The sequence below is a fragment of the Tympanuchus pallidicinctus genome, unplaced genomic scaffold (genome assembly GCF_026119805.1).
Source record: "Tympanuchus pallidicinctus isolate F22 unplaced genomic scaffold, pur_lepc_1.0 scaffold9, whole genome shotgun sequence".
In the NCBI taxonomy this organism is placed as follows: domain Eukaryota; kingdom Metazoa; phylum Chordata; class Aves; order Galliformes; family Phasianidae; genus Tympanuchus; species Tympanuchus pallidicinctus.
In genome coordinates this window covers 1,490,651-1,512,311 of record NW_026294813.1, presented here as the reverse complement: position 1 = coordinate 1,512,311, position 21,661 = coordinate 1,490,651, and the positions used below count along the sequence as shown (strand labels likewise).

Sequence of the window (21,661 nt, the reverse complement as noted above, 5' to 3'; positions counted from 1 at the left end):
TATAATTAAACATATTGCATTATAATAATGAGAAATAGATTATAATAATTACTCATAATTCACCTTAAATGCAAAGTCATTTTGACCGAAGTTACAAATCATTGGTTTTCAATGGTGCTTTTAACAGTAACCTGATTAGACAAAAGGAATTATTTTCTCTCTGTATGTTCCATGTAGGTGTGCACCTCATATGCTGCTGTCTTTATAAAAGTAAACAATGATGACCTGTTTGAATACTAATACATTCACCTGATAGGTCTGACATTTTTTTTTCCTTTGCATACTCAGTATAAGGATGGAGTCTACAGATGATGGATGACTAACTATCTTTGAAAACTAAAGACCTATATTTGCTCAGATAATAACTAAACTATAGGCAAGAATTGTTCCTCCATAAACTGCTCAATAAACCCCACCACCAGAATCCAATTTGCAGTAATGGAAAAAATCTCTGTGGTTCTTGATCTTTAGCTTCTTTGCCAATATTACTGAAGAATAATTAACACTATTATGATGTTGAAATATAAGATCTTCGAACTTTAATTATAAATTAATTTTAAAAAAGGAAGTATAAAGTATATGTCAGTCACAGAAGGCTTGCATTAGGGCTACTAAGCTGTAGTTCCAAAGCACTACATTATTTCTTTTGTAACAGATCTCTTTCTACAATATCTTTCATTAAGGAATAGGTTGAAAAAGCACTTAATACATATATGTTAAAATGACGACTAATCATATGCATATGGTAAAATTGCGAGGTGTTGCATTTGGGAACTTGATGTGTATTTCATCATCCTTAACATTTTATTAAAACAAAATAACTGTTGAGCTGGGAGATTAGAGGTTGTTTTTCAGTAATTACATATTTATATTAAGAATTCTGTTGATGACTATTTTCTGCATTTAAAGCTTGGATATTTGAGCACTTGCATTCTCATTTGAACATTTAGTCATAGAGGTGTCTGAGGATTCTCATTCTGTTCTTGCAGTTCGACAATCAGCAAGCACTGGGAGGCAGAACTGGCCACGCTCAAGGGTAATAATGCTAAGCTCACAGCAGCCCTGCTGGAGTCCACTGCCAATGTAAAACAATGGAAACAACAGCTTGCTGCATATCAGGAGGAAGCAGAACGTCTTCATAAGCGCGTAAGTCAAGTCACACAGCCAGAGTCAGTGAGACGGAACTACTGGTGAATATATTTACTCATATTGAAATAGAACAAATAAGCATAATGTTGAAGATTTACCTAAATCTTTGACTCAGACAATAATGACCACTTTAAAGCACAAGGTGTTTCTCAGGAAGTTCTTTTTTATCAGTTCCTTTTCTGTAGAGGATTTTTTTGCAGCAAAAGTTACCTAAGCTGTGAACCATAGAACATTCTTGCCAGCATTCAATCTTCATTTTATGTCAGCTGCATCATATTTGTTTCAGGGCCTTCTCCATAGAGTGCTATGGAGTCATTACATTCAGCGTCCTCTTGCCTTTAAGCCCATAGAAATGTGACATCAGATCTGTAAGTTAAAGAAATCCTTTTGTAGTTTCCAGAGGTGCTGAAGCAGAACAGCTTCCTTTTGTCCTTGCACCCAAAGAAAAGTGAGCATAGGATCAAGCTCACAATGTGCAATTAAAGATCTGCTCCTGCATGCATACAAAAGGGACAGGATCCCATTCTCTACTTTCACAGAAGTCTTTTGACAAACCAGAAGTTAGAGCTTAGTGCAGGTAAGAGTAACACTCTTCTGGGAGGAATAAAGAATATGCAACATTGAAAGCTGCGCTGTGAATATAAGTATACAATTTCTCTTCTCTTTTCCTATGTAATATTTAATATATTGTTATAAATCATTCTGTTTTATCCACATGAATTTGTAATTGTAGCTTAAGACATATTTCTGTGCAGAGTGAAGGCAGCCATAAGACATATATGGAGGAAAGATGTACTTTGGGAAATTTATTATAGTTTTGTTATTATCAGGAAATTAACTTAAGGAAAACAAACAAACAAACGAACAAAACAAAGGACCTTGTTGTGATTTAATCCAGCAAGTCGCTGGGCTTCTCACTCACTCGTCTGCTTCCTAGCAGGATGGGGAGAGAATAGAAAAAGATGAAGTAGAATCTGTGGGTTGAGATAAAACGATTTATTAAGATAGAGAAAAAGATAATAATTATGACAAATGTATATGTGTATGTATATATATTATAATAAGTGATGCATAAGTAATTGCTCACTATTCCCTGACTGATTCTCAGCTAGCCCCACTGTCAGCAGAAGAGAACAAGATGAACTGACACCCCCTTCAGAACTCCTTCCACTTGATGTTATATAGTATATCATATGGCAAGTTTAAGACAGCTGTCCTGATTCTGTTCCTTCCCAGCTCCTTGGACTCTTTGCTGAGAGTGGCCTTGGCTCTATGCAACACTGGTTAGCAGGCTACTGTAATCATTGGTGTGTTATCAACATTGTTTTTCTCCTAGAAACAAAACATAGCATCATACCAAACACTTTGAAGTAAACAATTCCATCCCAGTTGAAATTAAGACAGATGGAACTGAGCTTGTTCAGCTTGGAGAAGAGAAGATTCTGGGGAGATCTCCATTGTGGCCTTCCATTACTTACAGGAGGCGTATAAACAGGAGGAAGAACAACTGTTTACAAGGGTAGATAATGACAGGACAAGGGGGAGTGGTTTTAAACTGAGAAATGAGGGGTTTAGGTTGATATTAGGAGGAAGTTTTTCACACAGAGGGTGGTGATGCGCTGGAATAGGTTGCCCAGAAAGACTGGAGACATTCAGGGTCAGGCTGGATGTGGCTGTGGGCAGCCTGGTCTGGTGGTTGGCGAGCAGGAAAGTAAAAACTAGATGATTGTGGTCTTCTTCAACCCAGGCCATTCTGTGATTCTGTATGCTTTTGTGCATGAAAACAGTATTCTGGAATAAACTGACAGATGGGAAAGGTCAAGTACAAACACAGCGGACTTTTAATTTGATTTTATATGGTGAACTCTATTGGACAAAATAAGATATGGAAACTGTAGTTAGCCAAATTGCAAAAGTTTCTCTCAGACCTGCACTGAACCTGTCCACTGAAGGCTTCCAGTACTAGTCACTGAGAAGTCTGGCAGAAAATAACCCCATTTGTATTCCAGCTTGTACTCCGATATCAGAGTGTAGGGGTGGCTAGGCTTAGATTCTGGATGACGTCCAATTCAACACTCTAAGTCTGATCACGTTCAGTAGAGCATTATCACAATTATGGATTCACAAGTAGCGCACTGACCAATTCATCTAGTCATGTTCAAATGGGCTCTCACAATTACCCTTAAGGAATTTGTCAGCATTCAATGAGAACTCTCATGGCTGGATTAGTGAACAGTGCAGCTTATTAAAGGAACAGGAGTACAGGTTATTTTGGATTGCTGTTGGTAAGTGAGCTGTGTGCAAAGCACGTGAGGTTGACTGAAAATAAGAATAATGATTCCAACTGCAAATGCATTAAATTAGGGAATGACTCTGTACAACATATTCCTAAGTTTCCCATGGGCAGCACTCTGCACAACTCTGTTTGCAAGTGTTATCCAATAGGTGTCCCTATGGGGAGGAAGGGAAGCTCAGCCCATTGACTGATCTTGGAAGTCAGCAGTGGTATCTTCCCTTCCATTTCTCTTCTCTTAGGCATTTGTATACTATTTTCTTACTTTAAGATGGAGCTTGAGTGACTTTAGTCAAACAGAAAGGTGGAAAACTGCTGGTTCATGGCTGGCTCACTACAACAATGCAGCTTATCAGTTCCAATAGTATCACTGTGTCCCCATCCCTGCAAAGATTATGGAGTCTGTCCATGGGTCCTCCACCCTGTTCTGCCTTCCATGCTGCTTTTTCTTAGCGTCATCTCACCTAGTGTTTGCTAACAGCTAAGATTGAAGGTCACATTAGGGAACAATCATGGAACAGGTTATGACCTGGGAAACCATAGCAAGTATCAGGCTGTTGAAAATGTCCTATATCTGGACTGACTTGAAACGAGAATCTTGCAATCCCAGCTAAATGAGTTGGGAAGAATCGGGAAGAATAACATTTTGCAATAGACCCTAACTGCATGTGTTAATCTGTCTAGATGAAATGCATGAAGTGTAATTAAAACTGGTGCTTTTTTTTGCAGATTATTTTCAATTCAAGAGATTGGCAGATGATGGCAAAATTGCTTTACTTCAGAAAGATTCTATTGAGGCACAAGCTCAATATATGTTTGTATGGAGGCTTTCAATTGTCTCATTTAAGCATCCCCTTTGGAATGGTGGAAGCTCTAACCTACGGTTCAGTTTTGTGAATGAAAGATAATAATCATAGCTGATAAATTTATGTAGATTATAAACTTATATCATGATTACTACACTACAGAAGTTCATGTAGATTTGACCACTAGATAGGTTTTACAGTGAATAACTTTTTGCTAAAATATAGACATAATGCAGTGGCATTCTTCATAATAATATGTATTAATAACTTCAGGCAAAGAGGAGACAGTGCAGTTCTGATCCAACAAAGATTAAAAAAGTAAAACAGAACAACAATAACTGAATTTCCTGCCCACAGCTGAGAGACCCGTGAGACAAGATGAGCAAGTTGTGATGACAGATGATCCCTTTTTTCTTCATATTGCTGTCCTACTATTGGCAATCACTATTAGCTACATTCATTAATAGATGATTATTTGTAATCATTGTAACCTCTGCCAGACAAACTTCCTGCACTTATTTTGTATTTCTGAAGAAAAATAAAATGCTGTAAGATGGGATCATCTACACTGTGCCCTTACAGTCATCATCTACATGCTTGTATTAAAGTTTCCTATAATTGTTGACCACCAGGCTTACTGATGTCTTGCATATCTCTGTGCTTATGGCTCTCAGGTGTGTGTAAATTATTACAGGATAGTTCATCAGGAGAACTGATCTGTATTGGAATTGCTTTAAGAGAAGTACAGGCTTGGCTAACACTGTAAATCAAACTCTCTAGGCTAAAGTGTGCATCGATCATCTCAATTCATTACCTGTACAGCATAATACAAATGCTGTTCTATCCCACATGTTGGAAACTGATCTTTCAATTTGAAATAGTGCTCTATTTCAGAAAGAAATTGCGATACAGATATTTCTCCATTGCACGTACAGAAAATGTGCTTGTGAAATGCTGCATCTGGATACTGTTGGCTATGATACATTCAGTAGCAAGGAGTGTTATGAAACTGTATGCTATAGTCATTCTGTTTGGTTTATCGTAGAATTATGGAATTACAGAATGGCTCGGGTGGGAAGAGACCTTAAGGCTCATCCAGTTCCAATTTCTTCCTAACCTCTAACCTAAATCTCTCCTCTTTTAGCTTAAAGCTGTTACACCTGTCATTACACACTGTGACAGAGTGTCTCTCCACAGCTTTCTTCTAAATCCCCTTCAAGTACTGGAAGGCCACAATGAGATCTCCCCACAGCCTTCTCTTCATTCTGAACAAACTCCTGCTGCTTCAGCCTATTATCTTAGAAGAGGTGCTCCAGCCCTCCGATTTTCTGGGCCTGCTCCAACAGCTCCACATCTTTCTTGTGCTGGGGGCCCCAGGTCTGCATGCAGTATTCCAAATGGGGCCTCATGACGGCAGAGTGGGACAACAACCTCCCTATTCCTGCTGGCCACCCCTCTTTTGCTGCAGCCCAGGATGCAGTTGGCCTTCCAGGCTGCAAGTGCGTGCTGCTGGCTCATGTCCAGCTTTTTGTCCACTAGAACCCACAAGTCTTGTTCTCAGTGAGTTCTTACCAAAGAATCATAGAATCCCTATAATTGGAAGGAACATTAAGAATCATCTAGTACAACTCTTCTGCAGTGAACAGGGACATCTACAGCTAGGTCAGGTTGCTCAGAACCCAGCCCAACCTGGCTTTGAATGTCTCTAAGGATCCAACATCCATCACCTCTCTGGACAATCTGTTCTAGTGTTTCACTACTCTTGGTGTAAAAAATTTTTTTCCTTATATCCAATCTAAATCTCCCCTCTTTTAGTTTGAAACCATTTCCCATTGTCCTATCAGCACAGACCCTGCTAAAGAGTCTGTTCCCTTCTTTCTTATATCCTTCCTTTCGATACTGAAAGGCCACACTCAGGTCTCCCTAGAGCCTTCTCGAGACTGAACAGCCCCAGTGCTCTCAGCCTTCCTCACAGAGAAGGTATTCCATCTCTTGGATCATTTTTGTGGCCCTCATCTGGACACTGTCCAACAGGTCAGTGTCTCTCCTGTACTGAGGATTCCACACCTGGATGCAGCACTCCAGGGGAAGCCTCACCAGCACAGAGTAGAAGGGCGGGATCACCTCCTTCGCCTTACTGATGCTTCTTTTAATGCAGCTCAGGATCTGGTTGGCTTTCTGGGCTGCAAGGGCACGTTGCTGGCTCATGTCCAGGTTACAATCCACCTGTGCTTCTAATTCCTTTTTGGCAGGAATTTGCTCTATTCTCCCAGTCTGTACATGTGTCTGCTATTTATCTGTTAAGCTGTGGAATCCATCTCCCCTGACGTTATAAAAGTTACATACCATGTCTAAGATGGTGATGGTTTTTTATATATATAATCCGTATAGAAGCAAAAATGTAAGTAAGTGTACTAGTGTAAGAAAACTTACTAGTAGAGTCTGTGAATTTGCTTCTGTAAGTGCTGGTCCATCTCCATAAGATAATCATCTAGATAGTCCTCTACAAATGCTTTTAGTCAAATGAGACAAAATCCATCTTTGTTTCACAGTATCACAAAATCATTTTACATGGAAGGGAACTTGCAACTTACCTTGACCAACTCCACACTGAAAGCATGGCCAACTTTGAAGTTAGACCCAGCTCTAGGATTGAACAGATTATTCAGGACCATGATTCAAGTCCTGGGAAATGGAAAATATCTAGTTGGAGTTGGCCATGCTGAAACTTGTACATGATACCAATTCAAAAGTCAAATGCTATTTGATCATAAAGGAACTGTGTTGAAAATGAGTGAATAAATGATTTATAGAAATACTTACAGAAAAATTTACTTCAAGGAGAAAGAAAATTTTGGAAATTAGTTTGCGTGTTTAGCTGCAATGTAGTTGTTGTTTTATATGCCCAAGATGGCTATTACATAATCTTTCCTGCTGGAGAAGAAAGATGTGAGTACATCTCCATGCATTAGATAGATATGCTCATTTATAAAGGTCACAGTTTTGTACAGAATAAACCAGCTTCCAAAATTAAGAACTGTACTTCCAGCTCTAGCTGCTGTGTTCAGTGCAATTTAATATTATATTTTGTGGTTTATATATAATTCGATTGTGGCTTTAGGTTTGGTGCCTGAGTCATCTATCTGCAAGACACAGCAGACTCATATCCTCTGTTGAGTGTGGTGGGGGGAAGTAATGCAGTGTATATTAGTAAATATATATCAGTAAATTTTATGTTATCATTTCTGTTGTTAGATTTCTCTTTATATAAATAGCCTTATAGATAGCCTTATTTACATAAATAGTTGCCTTTTTATATAAATAAAGTCTTTTTGTTGCTAATACTATTTATTATAGGAAGATCTTATGTACCTTTTTCATCAGTTTCAAGTTTGTGATAATTTACTTACATCCTTTTGTTTTACTTTATATCTCACTCATAGTTTCTGTTATTCTCATTCACTGTGATAAAATGAATCTTTTGGTTCAAAGAATCATAGGAGTTGGAAAAGTCCTTCAAGATCACCATGCCAAACCATTAACTTACCTACTGAGTCTCACCACTAAATCTTATCTGTTAGGGCTACATCCAAATGCCTCTTAACTACGTTGAGGAATGAGAACTCCACCACTTCCCTGGGCAACCCAGTCCCATGGTTGGCCACCACCTCTGTGAAGGAATTTTTCCCGTTGTCCAATCCAGACCTCCCATGGCACAACTTGTTATGGCCACTTCCTTGCGTCCTAACTTGTTACCTGAGAAAAGAGACGGACATCTGCCTTGCAGCAACCTCTTTCAGAATTTGTAAACAGCAAAGAATTCTCCCTTGAGCCTCCTTTTCTCCAGACTCAATCTCAGTTCCCTCTGCTGCTCCTCTTTCGTATTTCTGTGGTCCCTTCATCAGCTTTATTGCTCTTCCCTGAATACATTCCAGTGATTATATATCCTTGTAGTGAGAGGCCCAAAACTGAACACAGTTCTCCAGATGTGGCCTCCCCACTGCCAATTACAGTGGGACACTTCCCTATGCCTGTTAGGCATTCTGTTTCTGATACAGAATACCACTGGCCTTCTTGACCACCTGGGTGCACTGCTGGCTTGTGTTCAGCCAGCTGTTGACCAACACCTCTGGGTGCTTGCTGGACAGCTTTGAATCCACTTTTCCCCAAGCCTATGCTGCTACGTAGATATGTTATGACGTGGCATTTAGCCTTATTGAATGCCATACAATTGAATGCGGCCCATCAGTTCATCCTGTCCAGGTCTGTCTGCAGAGCTTCCGACTCTCATACAGTACTCATTGCAAGCTTTGCTTTTTAAGATGTTTCAAATTACTTTAAACCTCACAACTCTACAGCTTCTTGAAGGGAGGTTGTTATGAGGAGGGGTCTGGCCTCTTCTCCCAGGCAACAAACAGGACCTGAGGAAATGGCTGCAAATTGTACCAGAGGAGTTTTAGGGTAGACATAAGGAAGTAGTTTTTCTCTCAGAGAGTGGTCAGGTACTGGAATGGCTGCCCAGGGAGGTGGTGAAGTTGCCATGGCAGTGTTCAACAGGTGTCTGGATGAGGAGCTACAAGATATGGTTTAATAGCTTGTGGTAGCAGTGGTAGTGGGAGGATGGTTGGACTAGATGATCTTGCAGGTAGTTTCAATTCTTGCAATTCTATGATTCTATGATTCTATGATTTTTTATTCTGTAACTGCTTTAAATTTGACTAAAATGGTTTTTCTTTGTATCACAGTTTACACTTTCTAAAATATAGAGACAAAACTATGTCTCTGTATTTGATTTTGATGGTATAAAAAAAATCATTTAGTATTTTTTTCCTGATTTTCTCATCTATCAATTCAGTTTCTCACATTAAACCACATTTATTTGCTTCCTCTGAGGCTTTTATCTTCTTTCTCCTGTTTGTTTTCTGCATTAATAATGCCTGGAGCTGAGGAGAAATAGAACAGATTCAGTGTGACTGAGCGTAAAGGTCTCAATAAATTAAAGCTTTGCGTTCTCTTCTGATATGTTATGAGCTTAAGTCAGAAATATTGTATATTGGTATTTTGTCAGATATATTTTTCAAAAGTTCACTAAATTCTTGTATGGGTTTTTCCTTCTAATAAATAGATAATAATTTTGAGAAGATATGATGCCAGTCAGGAGCTTAACACAGTCAAGAGCTAGAACTGAGAGTTCTGAACTTCCTGTTCTCTAATCTGCTCAGAAGCAGAAGAATAGAGATTTCCCTTAAACAGGGCTGGGGAGCACTCCTACACATCCTGTGTAGCTTTTTGAAGTCAAAAGGGCTCATTAGCTTAGAACAGCTTTGTAACAAAAAATAAATAAATCTGAAGTAGCTACTTGAGACAAATAAGATAGCATTGATATATTATTAATCTTGGTATCATAGAAAGGAGAGGATTGAATGGTGATATGAATTATGGAAAGTAACCCAAAGTTTCGCCTTTGTTAAGTAAAAAATGGAACCTATGCATTTCTTGCATGCTGGCTGCTAAAGTAAATCATCTTATGGCACTGGGCAATGACACAGTCTAATAACACCACTTCATACTAAGAATGTTATAATCCTTGAAGACCATTCATCTGCAGGAAAAGAAACCTCTAATACCATCATGAAGGAAAGTGATTGAGTTCTTGGGTATTCCTAAAAGAACAGAGAGGTAAATTCCTGAATTCTAGATTGTCATTTTTCCAAAATTTCTTAGGAAATAAGATGTGGTTATCTTATTATATTCTGGTTCTCTCATCCAGTGAGTGAAATGAGTATGAATAAGATTTATGCAGTCATCAAGAGCACCTGACAAATAATGGACCTTGATTTCATAGTGGTGAGGCCAGTCTCTTTTCAGTGGTGAGTGGAGACAGGACAAGGGGAAATGGACATAAGCTGCAGCATAGGAAGTTCTGCACAAATGTACACAAGAACTTCTTTACAGTGAGGTGACGGAGCACTGGAACAGGCTGCCCAGGGAGGTGGTGGAGTCTCCTTCTCTGGAGATGTTCCAGACCTGCCTGGATGCCTACCTGTGCGACCTGCTGTAGGGAACCTGCTTTGGCAGGGGGTTGGACTCGATGATCTCTGGAGGTCCCTTCCAACCCCTACAATTCTGTGATTCTGTGATTCACTATTATTAAAGGAAATTTTAAAGTGGACACTGAACAAATGCATGAGCATACATTAATACCACCATTTTACTGGGCCATTTCTATGCTACTTAAAGAAAACAGGATTCTTTAAAATGTGCTATTAACTATCTTTAAAGAAGAACGGGACTCCATATAAACCATCTTTACAGACCCTTATCAGTAACCTCTTCATTTTCATCATCTGCATTAATAACTGAATAGCCAAGATTCAATTTTCAACATGCAGATGTGTGACTGCTTGCTGATTCATAGCTGATATTCTGGACTTCTCACCCGCTGAGAAGTCAGCGTTCATTTATTAGCACCAGTGTGAGGTTACTGTGGCTGTTTGGTCTTATGTGAGTGAGGAAGGAAATTTCCTAAAATTGGAAATATGAAATAAGGTGACAGAAAGTTTGTTAACAAGAAACTGATCAATGGAATTTTAATTAAAAAAAAAAAAAAAAATACTGACAGAACAACCTTTTTTTCTGAGATGACTTTTTCTTGTCATTCTCCCTTCAAGAATGTGTTCCTCCTCTTACTAAAGAACAGCCTGACCTTACATTAGATTTCAATTTAGAATGATTGATTAAAGAAAAAAAAATGTTCAAGTTAACTTCCTTCCTAAATTAATTTAATTCACATATGGCGCCATTTGTTTATAAAGTACATAGATAAGCATTTTGAAGGGTAAGTATGGTTAGCTTTGCTATTTAATTGATATAGTGGGATTACCATTTTGCTAGCATTTTTTAATGCATTTGATTGAAACAGATGAGTGTACCACTTGATGAGTTGTGAGTGCACAGAAAATAGACAAATCAGTACTTTTTCATATATGTTCTATTAATCTGGAATTGCAGTCAAATTCTTGTCGTGCTTTAAAGTCTTGAAAAAGAAAAAAAATAGTAAGGTAGCTCTTGTCTAAGTTACGTTTAATGATGTTAAATATTGACCAAATGTTCAACAGAGGTGTTCTGAGGAATATTAAAAAGTTAGAAACAACATAGTAAGGTCTGAAAAAGCTGATTTTTACAACTGTTATACTCAAGTTTCTAGAAGGTATGTGGGAAAACAGAAACTTTACTTTTAATTTTTGAAATTATAATACGTTTCTAAAAGAAGAGTTTCTGATTTAGAAGAGGCAATAATTATGTGCTTAAGGTCTGTTAGCTCACAGTGGAACTAGTTTCTAATATAAAGAAATCCAGAGTGGTATTTTAAAAATGGTTGAGAAAAGCCTTGTGAAGAGTGGCCATCTTTGTGTGATACTGGGAGATAAGTAAAGGAGAAATGCCAAACATTTTCTTTCAAGTATGTGTTTTCCTGTCAGATACACATTTTTGCTCCCCCAAGCCTATTTCAACTATCCTAAATTTCATATTGCTTTTCTTATTGGCTTTTGTTGGCTAGCACATACTCTCAGGTCCATTTTATGAGTAATTCCTAATACTAATAGTCCACGTATAGTCTTTATCAAGATTCAATCTTTGTTGAATGCTTCAAATTTCTTAAATTTGAATTCCCTTTAAATAAAGGCGATTCACTTATTCTTAATGTGAAATGCTAGAAAAGTAACTGCTGTCAGTCTGGGAAGGTTTAAAAAAATGCTTTCACTTAAAGGCCCATCGTCTGCTTCTTTGTCATCATTCCAAAACTTTACTGCAGAATAAGGAAATTATAGGACTTGAAGTCCTCAGGATTAAAGATGACCTATCTGTACCATGTTTGCTATTGCATGTGTTTAATGAAACGGTCAGATAGCTGGAAAAAATACTTGCTACTTGGATTGCAGACAAAGAGATGTCCCAAGAAGTTATTATCAGAATTATCAGTTGAAAAAACAATTAATGGCTGATGCTCAGAGCATTGAGTACAGTTCCTATATTTTCAGATTTTCCTACTGCCGTTTCATTACTTTCTTCACAAAAACCAAGCAAATGATGGATTGTTTTTCTTTCACTTTGCAGAAATGAACAGTGGAAAACATTCTGATATTTTCATGGCTTGAGGCTTCAGTGCCCAAAGACAAAAATGTGTCTTTTTCAGCAAAATCTTTAATTGATTTATCAATTGAAGAAAAATAATAGATTGTTGTTAATTCCCAAAAATTCCTTCTTCCCCCAGGTTCTCATTTAATCTATGGGTAAATCTTGGAAAATGACAAGAGTAAATCTGATGTCAGAAACAATCTATCTTAATAATACTTCACTTTTTTTTTTCTTTCAGCATCTACCCTGACATGCAATTTTCCTTGTTTTCTGCTTTTTCACATTTCTTAGATCCAAAAATCTTCCCAGAGTTTTTATTCTTGAAAGCTGTACAAGATTGTTCTTTATGATTGGCTTGTTTGCATGTTGTTCTCCATCTTACTGTCCACCATGAAGAACTGAGAAACTTCTTGTGCAAAAATTAGGTGAAACTGTTCTTCCAAGTATTGCTGAGACACACAGTATCATTTTTCTTCTCATTGTGGAGAAGTTTTTCTTTGTAGGAAGCTCATCTTCAATTATTGATGGAATAATATTATCAGAGTTGCAGTTACGATCCATTAAGAGATGTAACTCAGCTGGCTAAAAAAACATAAGGAATACTTAAACTACACATGAATATTCTGCTGTTCTGCACTATAGCCTGGGCTAGTAGATCTTGGATATTGTGTTCCACAATAAATACAAATGACAAAAACATCATTAGAAAGCAGATTAAAGACTGTGAGAGTATCCACTGAACAAACTAAAGCAACACTGAAAATTTACCTTAAGCTGTCTTTCTCTATTTTTCTGTAATAGTTGAAATAATTTCTGTGAAGTTTAAGAACAAGTTAATGACCTATTGCTTCTAACTGTAAGATCCTGAATAAAAACTTCTGTTGATGGAGATCAGAAGAGTACATGGCTATCTCCAGAAAGTGGTTTGAAAAAAGATGAGCTTTGCGAGGATGGCCTCTTCAGATATTCCTGTAATCCCCACTTCTTCGCCTGGAGTGATCAAAACCTTCAGCAGTTAACCAGATGTCTGTTTTGAGATTTGACACAGTCTCTTCACTTGGTTTCTTAGCGCTTTGATTTGGTTTGCTTCCTTGGAGTAGCTTTGTGCAGACACTGTCTTGAGCTCACATAAAATCTGTTCCCCTTCTGTTACACGGCCTCACTTCTGTCTTGCGAACAGCTGAACACTATGATGAAAACTTGTGCCTGGTGTTCTCTGTTTATAAGCTGTTGACCCTAGATCAAAATCCCTGGAAAAATCTTGAATGTCTTCTGCAGAAAAGAATCTATCAGAACAGTTGTGTTTCTGTCTTATTTGAGCTAGTGTATTTCTCATTAAACTATGCATTTAGGTATAATAATTTTCATATAATAAAAAACTATCCTATGAAGTAGTCACCAAATAGCCCTTTCAGACCTTCTTTCTTCATGAGCTGTGATTACCTTGGTGATAATGTAAAGTACAGAAGTAGGGGTAAGAGCAATGTTCCTTTTTTTTTTTTTTTAAGTCTCAATTAGGAAGTCACAATTTTGACTTTTTTCAGTTATTCAGTCTTATAGTGGCAGAAAGAATTTTGTTTAATCTGTTATTGTTCAAAGTTTTTTTTTTTTTTTAAGTCTTTGTCAGAATTCAGAATACAGTCAGAATTCTATACCAGAAATGAGTTTTAATAAATTGGTTAATGTTGCTAAATGTTACTGTGCAAAAATTTGAATGATTGATTGTACCTTGCTCTTAAATATGAAAAAAATAGGTAAGATGTCCCTGAAAATAGCAGTTGGGAGGGTCAGACTAAAATGTTTTACCATTCTTCTTTGCCTCCCTCTGTGCATAATGCTTAAATAGTTATTTTTAATGTTTTTTTGGACCAATGATCACGAGGAAAATAATTCAATTTGAAACAAGGGAACTGAGCAAGTAAATGTTATCCAGTTTTTGCCTAGAGCTTTATCTTTTGTTACTTATGTTTTCAATCACATATGCTTTATGTTGCGCAGTTTTCCAACCCATCTTACTCTACAGATGTTTTAAAAGGTCATAAAATGATTTTTTAATGTAAAGGTACATTGAGGGAGAGAGCATCATGGAAATATTTGACATCTTTTCAGATTTGTATAGGAATAGACATTTAAATAAGACTGATTAAAGTAACCATCTCCTTCTAATTGTCCTGTTTTGTTGTTGTTGTTACTGTTTTTTCAACAAACATTAAACAGAACAGTTAAACAATGCGTTATTTTCTTATTTTCTTATTTTCTTAAGCAGTAATTTTCTTAAGCGTTATTTTCTTAAGCAGTAAGAAATCACAGAATCACAGAAATGTGTTTTTGCCCAGGGAAAAGCTGGACTAGAGTTCACATCACAGTCCCTTTAGTATGGGTAATTAATTGCCTTCTGGGAGTGCCTGACAGTTGGCAAGAAGATCTATGTGGCAAACTCTACTCACTCAAGCAAAATCAGCTGTGTTTGCTGAAGTGATTTCAGAACATGTCTCGAGTTGCCCAGAGCACACTGAGAAGTGTTCACCTGAGCCATGTGGCCATAAATGGTCTTTTCCAGGCGGCATTTCCAGCTGGCAGCAATGTAGGCAGCCAAGAACAGTAACATTTCACCCCCACCAGCTCCTGGGAGACACTTATGCACCCTTGCTTCTGGAGCACTAAGAAGGTAATTTGGGGACTGAGTTTTCTTCTGTCTCTCCTGCTGTGTGTGTAAATGAGCATTTACAGAATCACAGAATCATACCGTTTGGAAAGGATTTCTGAAGATCATCTAGTCCAACCTCTCTGCTAAAGTTGATTGTATACAGATTGGAAGCAGACTGGAAAACAGACAGGCAGGTTTTGAGTATCTGCAGAGAGCGCGGCTCCGCAACTGCTTTCTGGGCAGTTGTTCCAGTGTTCTGCAATCCTCAAAATGAAGGAATTTTTCCTCGTGCTCAGTTAGAACTTAGTGTGTTTCAGTTTGTGCTCATTGCTCCTTGTTCTGTCACTGGGCATCACCAAAAACAACCGGGCCCCATTCCTCCCACTTTCCTCCCACTCTTTAAATTTTGAGTGTTGAGAAGATACCTCCTTAGTCTACTCTTTGTCAGGCTGAACAGTCCCAGGTCTCTCCGTCTTTCTTCGAAGGTAGGTGCTCAAAGCCCTTCATCATATTTGTAAGCCTTTTCTGGACTCTTTCTAGAAGGTCCCTTTCTTTCTTGATCCAAGGAGCTCAGAATTGAGCACAGAACTCCAAATGTGGCCTCACCAGGGCAAAGTAGGGGGAAAAGACCACTTCCATCAGCAGAAATGCTTGAAAATGTTCAACAGGTTCAATTTTGGAAGTGGTGGATGAGTTTGGCAGTTGTAGCAAAAGTTTAATATGAACTAGAGCTCAACATAAAACATTAGTGGCAGGATTTACGCTGAGCCAAGGGCAGAAATGTAGGAATGTGTAAAAGTGTGGCAGGTCTACTGAATGGTGAATGGTTCTTGATTGGGCAAGACCCTTAGCACCAAACATGACTTCAAAATGTATCCAGATTTGAATGAGGGCCTGAACTAAATAAACAACCCTTCCAGCCTAACTTGCTCTGTGACTTTGTCATTCTTGATGTGTTTACACAGAATAGTGTAAAACAGCATGTTAGTCAGACACTCTTTACATGTAGGTTTATCCCAGTGAGTGTGTTGCATTCTGATCATTTGTGTTTGTGTAAGTGTTATAGTGAGCACTGTAACAGTTGCAATTGGTAGTAGTCAGAAAAAAATCTAAATATTATAATTGTATGTAATTTTAGCAAACTGAGAAAATGATCTAAGACTGCAGTCATAATGCTCAGCTGCATATAAACCTGAATAAACTGTTGTTACTGTTTGAGTGTTGTTACTATATGAGTGCAGATATTTCTTTTGGGACCATTCTAGTAAATGAGATAATTCTTAGTGTATTCATGTTGGGGGTGTTGTCAGGCTATCTTCTCTTCCCTAATTTCCCTTATCCCTCCTAAGAATTGCTGTAATTTTTGTGTCTCAGCATCTATAAACCTGATGTGCAAAAATGCCAAATTACAGCTTTACAGGAGGAGAACCTAGACTAGCCATGACTGTTAACAGGGAAGGTTCGTGCCCTGTGACTCAGAAAGGAAAAGCTGACAGGGATTTTGTTTTAATTTTCTTCTATTTCAATCTTGGCTTTCTCTCTACTTCTCCCTGCACCCTGTAATCTCAATTTAAGCCTAGAAACAATTCAGAATCTAAAATTACTGGCATGACAGCGGCTTCGCTGGCATTCACTGTTGATATACATTCCTCAAAAATCAAAGCAAGAAAATTGTCCCAAAGCATACCTGCACACTGTCTGGGATCTGCTTTTCTTAGGAAGTTAAATTGAGACAAGTTTACCTTGCCAAATTGGGCAGCATGGAAACATCCTTTCATCTAAGAAGTTTTTGAGGCAGATTTCTTCTGTAGTTAGATGATGAAACTCTATTTAAGAATAAGTACTAAAATTGACAGGTGTATATATTCTGAAAAAAAAAAAAAAAGTGATTAATTTATTAATTACACATATTTTTGACAATTTGTTATTTAACAGCAGGGTTTTGGTGCAGATACCAATGCAGACATGTGGTGTGAGAGTTCTCTGTCCATAATTTGAGAGGTCTGTGAACAAAGACTTTCTGTTTAGGCTGTTTTATTTCTTTGGTGCATTTTTTTTTGTCAGTTTCTATGAGTAGCAGGATATCTACATCTCTTCAATCAAGGAAGTAAGATGGAAAGGTTATATACCATTGTGAGGTGTCTTACCAAAGGGCAGATAGAAAATGCTGCCTGCTAATAAAGAGGAACCAAACCAAAAAGTGCCATTAGCTGTTGGCTTTGTGATCTGAACCAAGAGGAGTTAAGGAGTTGGCAGCTGTGCATTGGTAGCTGAGAGTCTGCTAGTACACTTGAAGGAGTGTCAGAAAATGAGGCTGTGAATTGTTAATTGGCTTGCTAGGAAGAGAGGGAACATTGTTGCTTAGTTGATTAAGGTGATGAAATGTTAAAAAATGTCAGATGGAGAGCTAAGTTAAATGGACAGATCTGTGTTTACTCATCTAGCCATTACTGTTTCTGAAACAGTAATAAAGCTTCTTCTATAAAATAATTAGTAAGTATTACTTTTAATTAATGTAAAATTAGCCTTGCACATGTTACATTTATTGTTTCCAAGTTATTGTAGGAAACATAGTAGCCATTTTCTGCAAAAATATTTTTTGAGGAATTTTATGCAGGCTTCATAAGAATATCTTCATTTTAATCACATAAGTCACCCAGAACTAGGAGTGATAATATTTCAAATGAAGCTATTTATGCAAAGAAGTAATGGTACCTTGAAACTGTTACAGTTAATTTTGTATATGTTGCTACTAATTATTTCAACAGGTGACTGAGCTAGAGTGTGTGAGCAGTCAAGCCAATGCAGTCCACACACATAAAACAGAATTAAACCAGACAATACAGGAATTAGAATCTACACTGAAGAAGAAAGAAGAGGTATTTGCTAATGTTTATTTATTTATTCACTGTTACATCATTTCTAAAAATTTTGGATATTAATCTTGCAATGACTGGTAAACACTGTTATTTCATACAGTTGTTAACAAGTTAAAATAATCGTTCAGCTGATTTGAAAAAAATTAATATATTTTTTATTATGTAATTGCAGTTGAACATAGATCATTTTTTTCCTTTGTGGTATCTCTGAGATCTTTGCAAAAATAAATCTACATTGTGGCAGAAGTGGTTTCTTTAGAGCAGTTATCCTCACACTGATGCTATGAACACTCAGTAAGAAGGAAGACAGTCATAAGCATGCTTTCTTTTTCTAGAGAGAGGGATTTGGAGCAAGAAATCGACCAATGCTCTTTTCTGACCAGTCTGTTTTTCAAGCTCTATTAATATAGCTGATTTTTATGATCCCTAAGATCAGCCTTTCAAAGCAAGTCAAATCTCCAGCCAGTAACAGAACTGATATTTCTTGTGCATCTGCCCTTATTCTAGACCCATCACCTAGAAAAAGGAAAAGATTGGAATAAGACCTGTACTGACATGGGTCCTAGAGAAAAGCTACAGAATGATTGAGAATCAGCCCTTTTAGGATAGGGAAGAGGTGGAAGGAGCCTCATATGATGGTTTGTTTGCCTTGTTCAAGACCAGATTCTTTGAAGTATACAATTTTCAACTGCAAGAACCTTTAATACTCCAGGAGAAAATTTGTTTAATCTTTTGAAGCAGAAGAGGCTTGGACTTCTGTAACAAAGAAAATACTTATTATTGTTGTTTATTCACAATTGAATGGCCTCTTCAGGATTATGATTCAGGAATATTGACAGCATGGCTTATTTAACATGCAGTAGCCAGATGCCCATTTTGGTACTTTAGCTACAGCTTATTCCAGAGAAGAAAAAGAAGCCAACTTACCTGCACTGAAGCCAAACCACATCATGTCTTGTTAAAGGGATTGTTTGTTCTCCTTTAGGAAATCGAAAGATTGAAACAAGAAATTGACAATGCCAGAGAACTCCAGGCACAGAGGGATTCTTTGACCCAGAAGTTACAGGTGAGCTATACTGCATCATCTTCATTTAGATAGAAGGGCAAAATGGTCTTCAGGTGAGCAGATTACATCAGCAATTTATGCTGCATTGGTTGAAGCTGCTGGATCAATCTATAAGTGGTGGGTCAGGATGCTCCTTGGGAATTTATTCCACAATTTCCACCTGCAATAAAACACTACATTTTTCCTGAGGGAACTGACCCAAATTCCTTTTAGAACACCACAGATCTCCACCCAACTCTGGAGCTGAAATGAATTTGAATTCAGACTTCAGAATTTTGATACACCTGGAAACTCAGGCATTAAATAGTTCCAAATCCAAAGCGCTAAATTTGACCATCACTGTTCCTTGTACACCTTGACCCAATTCACACTAAACGCAACCTCCATCGCGCTGTACGCAGCTAAGTGATCATTAAATAAGTATCCTTTGAAATAGATTATATGAATTGGAACTTTCTTGAATCTCATTTTTAACCTAAAGATTATACCATATAAGAATGAAAGTACTTTATTCATTTTCCTCCATCCTTTTTTTTTTTTATTTAAAGTATGTTATTAGGATGTTACTTCGAAGATTGTTTTTAATACATCAGTTCCAGTACTCTAAAAATTATTGCTGAGTTTAGACTAAGCATGGAAATTTTCATCTGAAAAGGAACTTATCTGAGAGACTTAAGAAAGAGATAATAATGAAAGTTAGAAGTTGTTCTTGTATGTAATAGTATCAGTGTGAGATCTCATGACAAGAAGTAATGAGTTGGAAAGCAGCTGTCCTCAGTAAGCAGAATAATGAGAGACTAGTAAAAGGTCAAAGATGTCTTAGAATTAAAGAATGCTGTCTTTATTAAAAATTATAAAGTTTGCAGCTTTTTTTTTGCATATGGATGTCTTCAGTTAACAAGTAGATTTATTATGTATGTGTCCATATGTCACTTTGTAGGTGATCAGTTCCTTAAGTGGTTCTATTGAAATAAGTTTAAAGCTGTCTTAAGATCTGAGATAGAAGTTGCTGTTGTTCAGGTTCAAGCTTGTTGCTGACCAGATGCAGCTCTTTTAAAAGATCTTGAATCTTTGCTTACTGCAGCACTTCCCCGGCTTTGATAGTAACAGCCCTCTCTGAATCCTTCACCCTATGTCTGTGATGTCACAGAGAAATGGTGTTTTCATCCATAGCCCCAGACTGCCTATCTCACATGTTAATGTAGTAGACCTGTTGCCTGGATGGATGTTTCTAGAGTCTGTATCTGTTCATCACACTCTTTTCTCTTCTGATTTATGTTTTCCCCACTTGTGTTCACAAATGGATTACATAACTAATTGGAATGCAGCCTGTATGAAAAGCGCTGTCCAAAAATTATTATTTCAAGTTATTTTGCATTTCTGACACACCTGTGTCAGGGAATTACTTAGAAATCAGTCATAGGCAAATTTCAGTAAGTATGCTATCACTGTGAAAGGTAAATATCAGGGCCCTTGTTACGTAATAATTTTGTTAGCTAAGACATACAAATGAGTCATGATGAGTGTGACTCTCATGATAAGTAAGGATATCTTTATTACTGTCCTGATCCCCAAGTATAGCTGTTGTATATGGTCTGAATATTTTATTCTGGTCTTTTCTCTGACTTCCCCAAGAAATCCATACAGTGCAAACACGTACTTCTGAGTAATGTATTTATTTTCTAAGAGGAAGTAATATACGAAAATATATTATGTCTTCTGTAAGAGCATCTGAAGACAGTGTCCAGAGCCTGAATGGATCATCAGTGTCAGTTTATTGTCGGCTGGGATTAACTGCATATAACGGGAAGTTACAATACAACTAAGGGAACAGACTGTGTTACACGGGTACCTCTCCGCTTCTTCCATTAATAAGGAACAGTTTTGAGGAAAACTGATTTGCAGTGGGAGGCTGTAAGTTAGCAGGACATGAATTCTCAATTCAGTATTGTTATAAAAATCACTAATACTCATCCAGGCTAAAGATGTGTCGGGATCAAAAATAACAGCTGGGAAGTAATGTTTTTCAGAAATTAATTGTAAAAGGCTTACTCAGTCAGTTCTGCATGAGCTATGGGTAGGACTGTGCCATCCCAGCAGAGCCAAGAGGACGCTGAGTTCCCTGGCTCAGCCTGGACATGGCTGCTTGGCTTCAGGGTGCTGAGCCATCACACAGCACCATATGCCACAGAGCTTGGTCTGCAGGCCGGGTGCAGGACAACCTGCAGTGGGCAGGCTGGGTGACAGTCAGCTCTTTTGTTTCTGACAGCTGTGAGGTAGCTAGTCATTACCTAGGCACACATCTGTTTTAATTTATGCTGTGCCTACAAACAGTCTTTTTCAGTTGGTTTCCTTTAATCCTTTGGCAACCATATTGATCTGTGTCAGATGGGTTAAAATAATTTTCATGCTGGCAGCAAGGGGTAATTCCTGTCAGCTGTGCCTTTCAAGACCAGTGGCCAAAATTCTGTTGCAGAATCACATAATTGTAAGGACTGTAAGGGGCCTCTGGAGATCACCTAGCGCAGTGCCCTGCTACAGCAGGTTCCCTACAGCCAGTGGCACATGTAGGTGCCCATGAGGGTTTTGAGTAGCTCCAGAGAGTTTTAAAATCTTTGTTAACTTGCCACTTTACAGAGGAGCAGTGAGCGAGGTATTCCAGTTACAAGGAGATGAGATTAG

General features: G+C 37.8%; 1 protein-coding gene across 1 annotated transcript in view; it reads left to right on the top strand.

Annotated features, from left to right (window-relative positions):
- The window catches only part of HOMER1 (homer scaffold protein 1), a 94,987-nt gene that overhangs the window by 64,137 nt on the left and 9,189 nt on the right, over window positions 1-21,661 (top strand). The window contains exons 6-8 of the mRNA XM_052670207.1: window positions 990-1,146; window positions 17,803-17,913; window positions 18,899-18,979. Coding sequence (XP_052526167.1) covers window positions 990-1,146; window positions 17,803-17,913; window positions 18,899-18,979 — 349 coding nt within the window. The remainder of the gene's footprint in view (window positions 1-989; window positions 1,147-17,802; window positions 17,914-18,898; window positions 18,980-21,661) is intronic.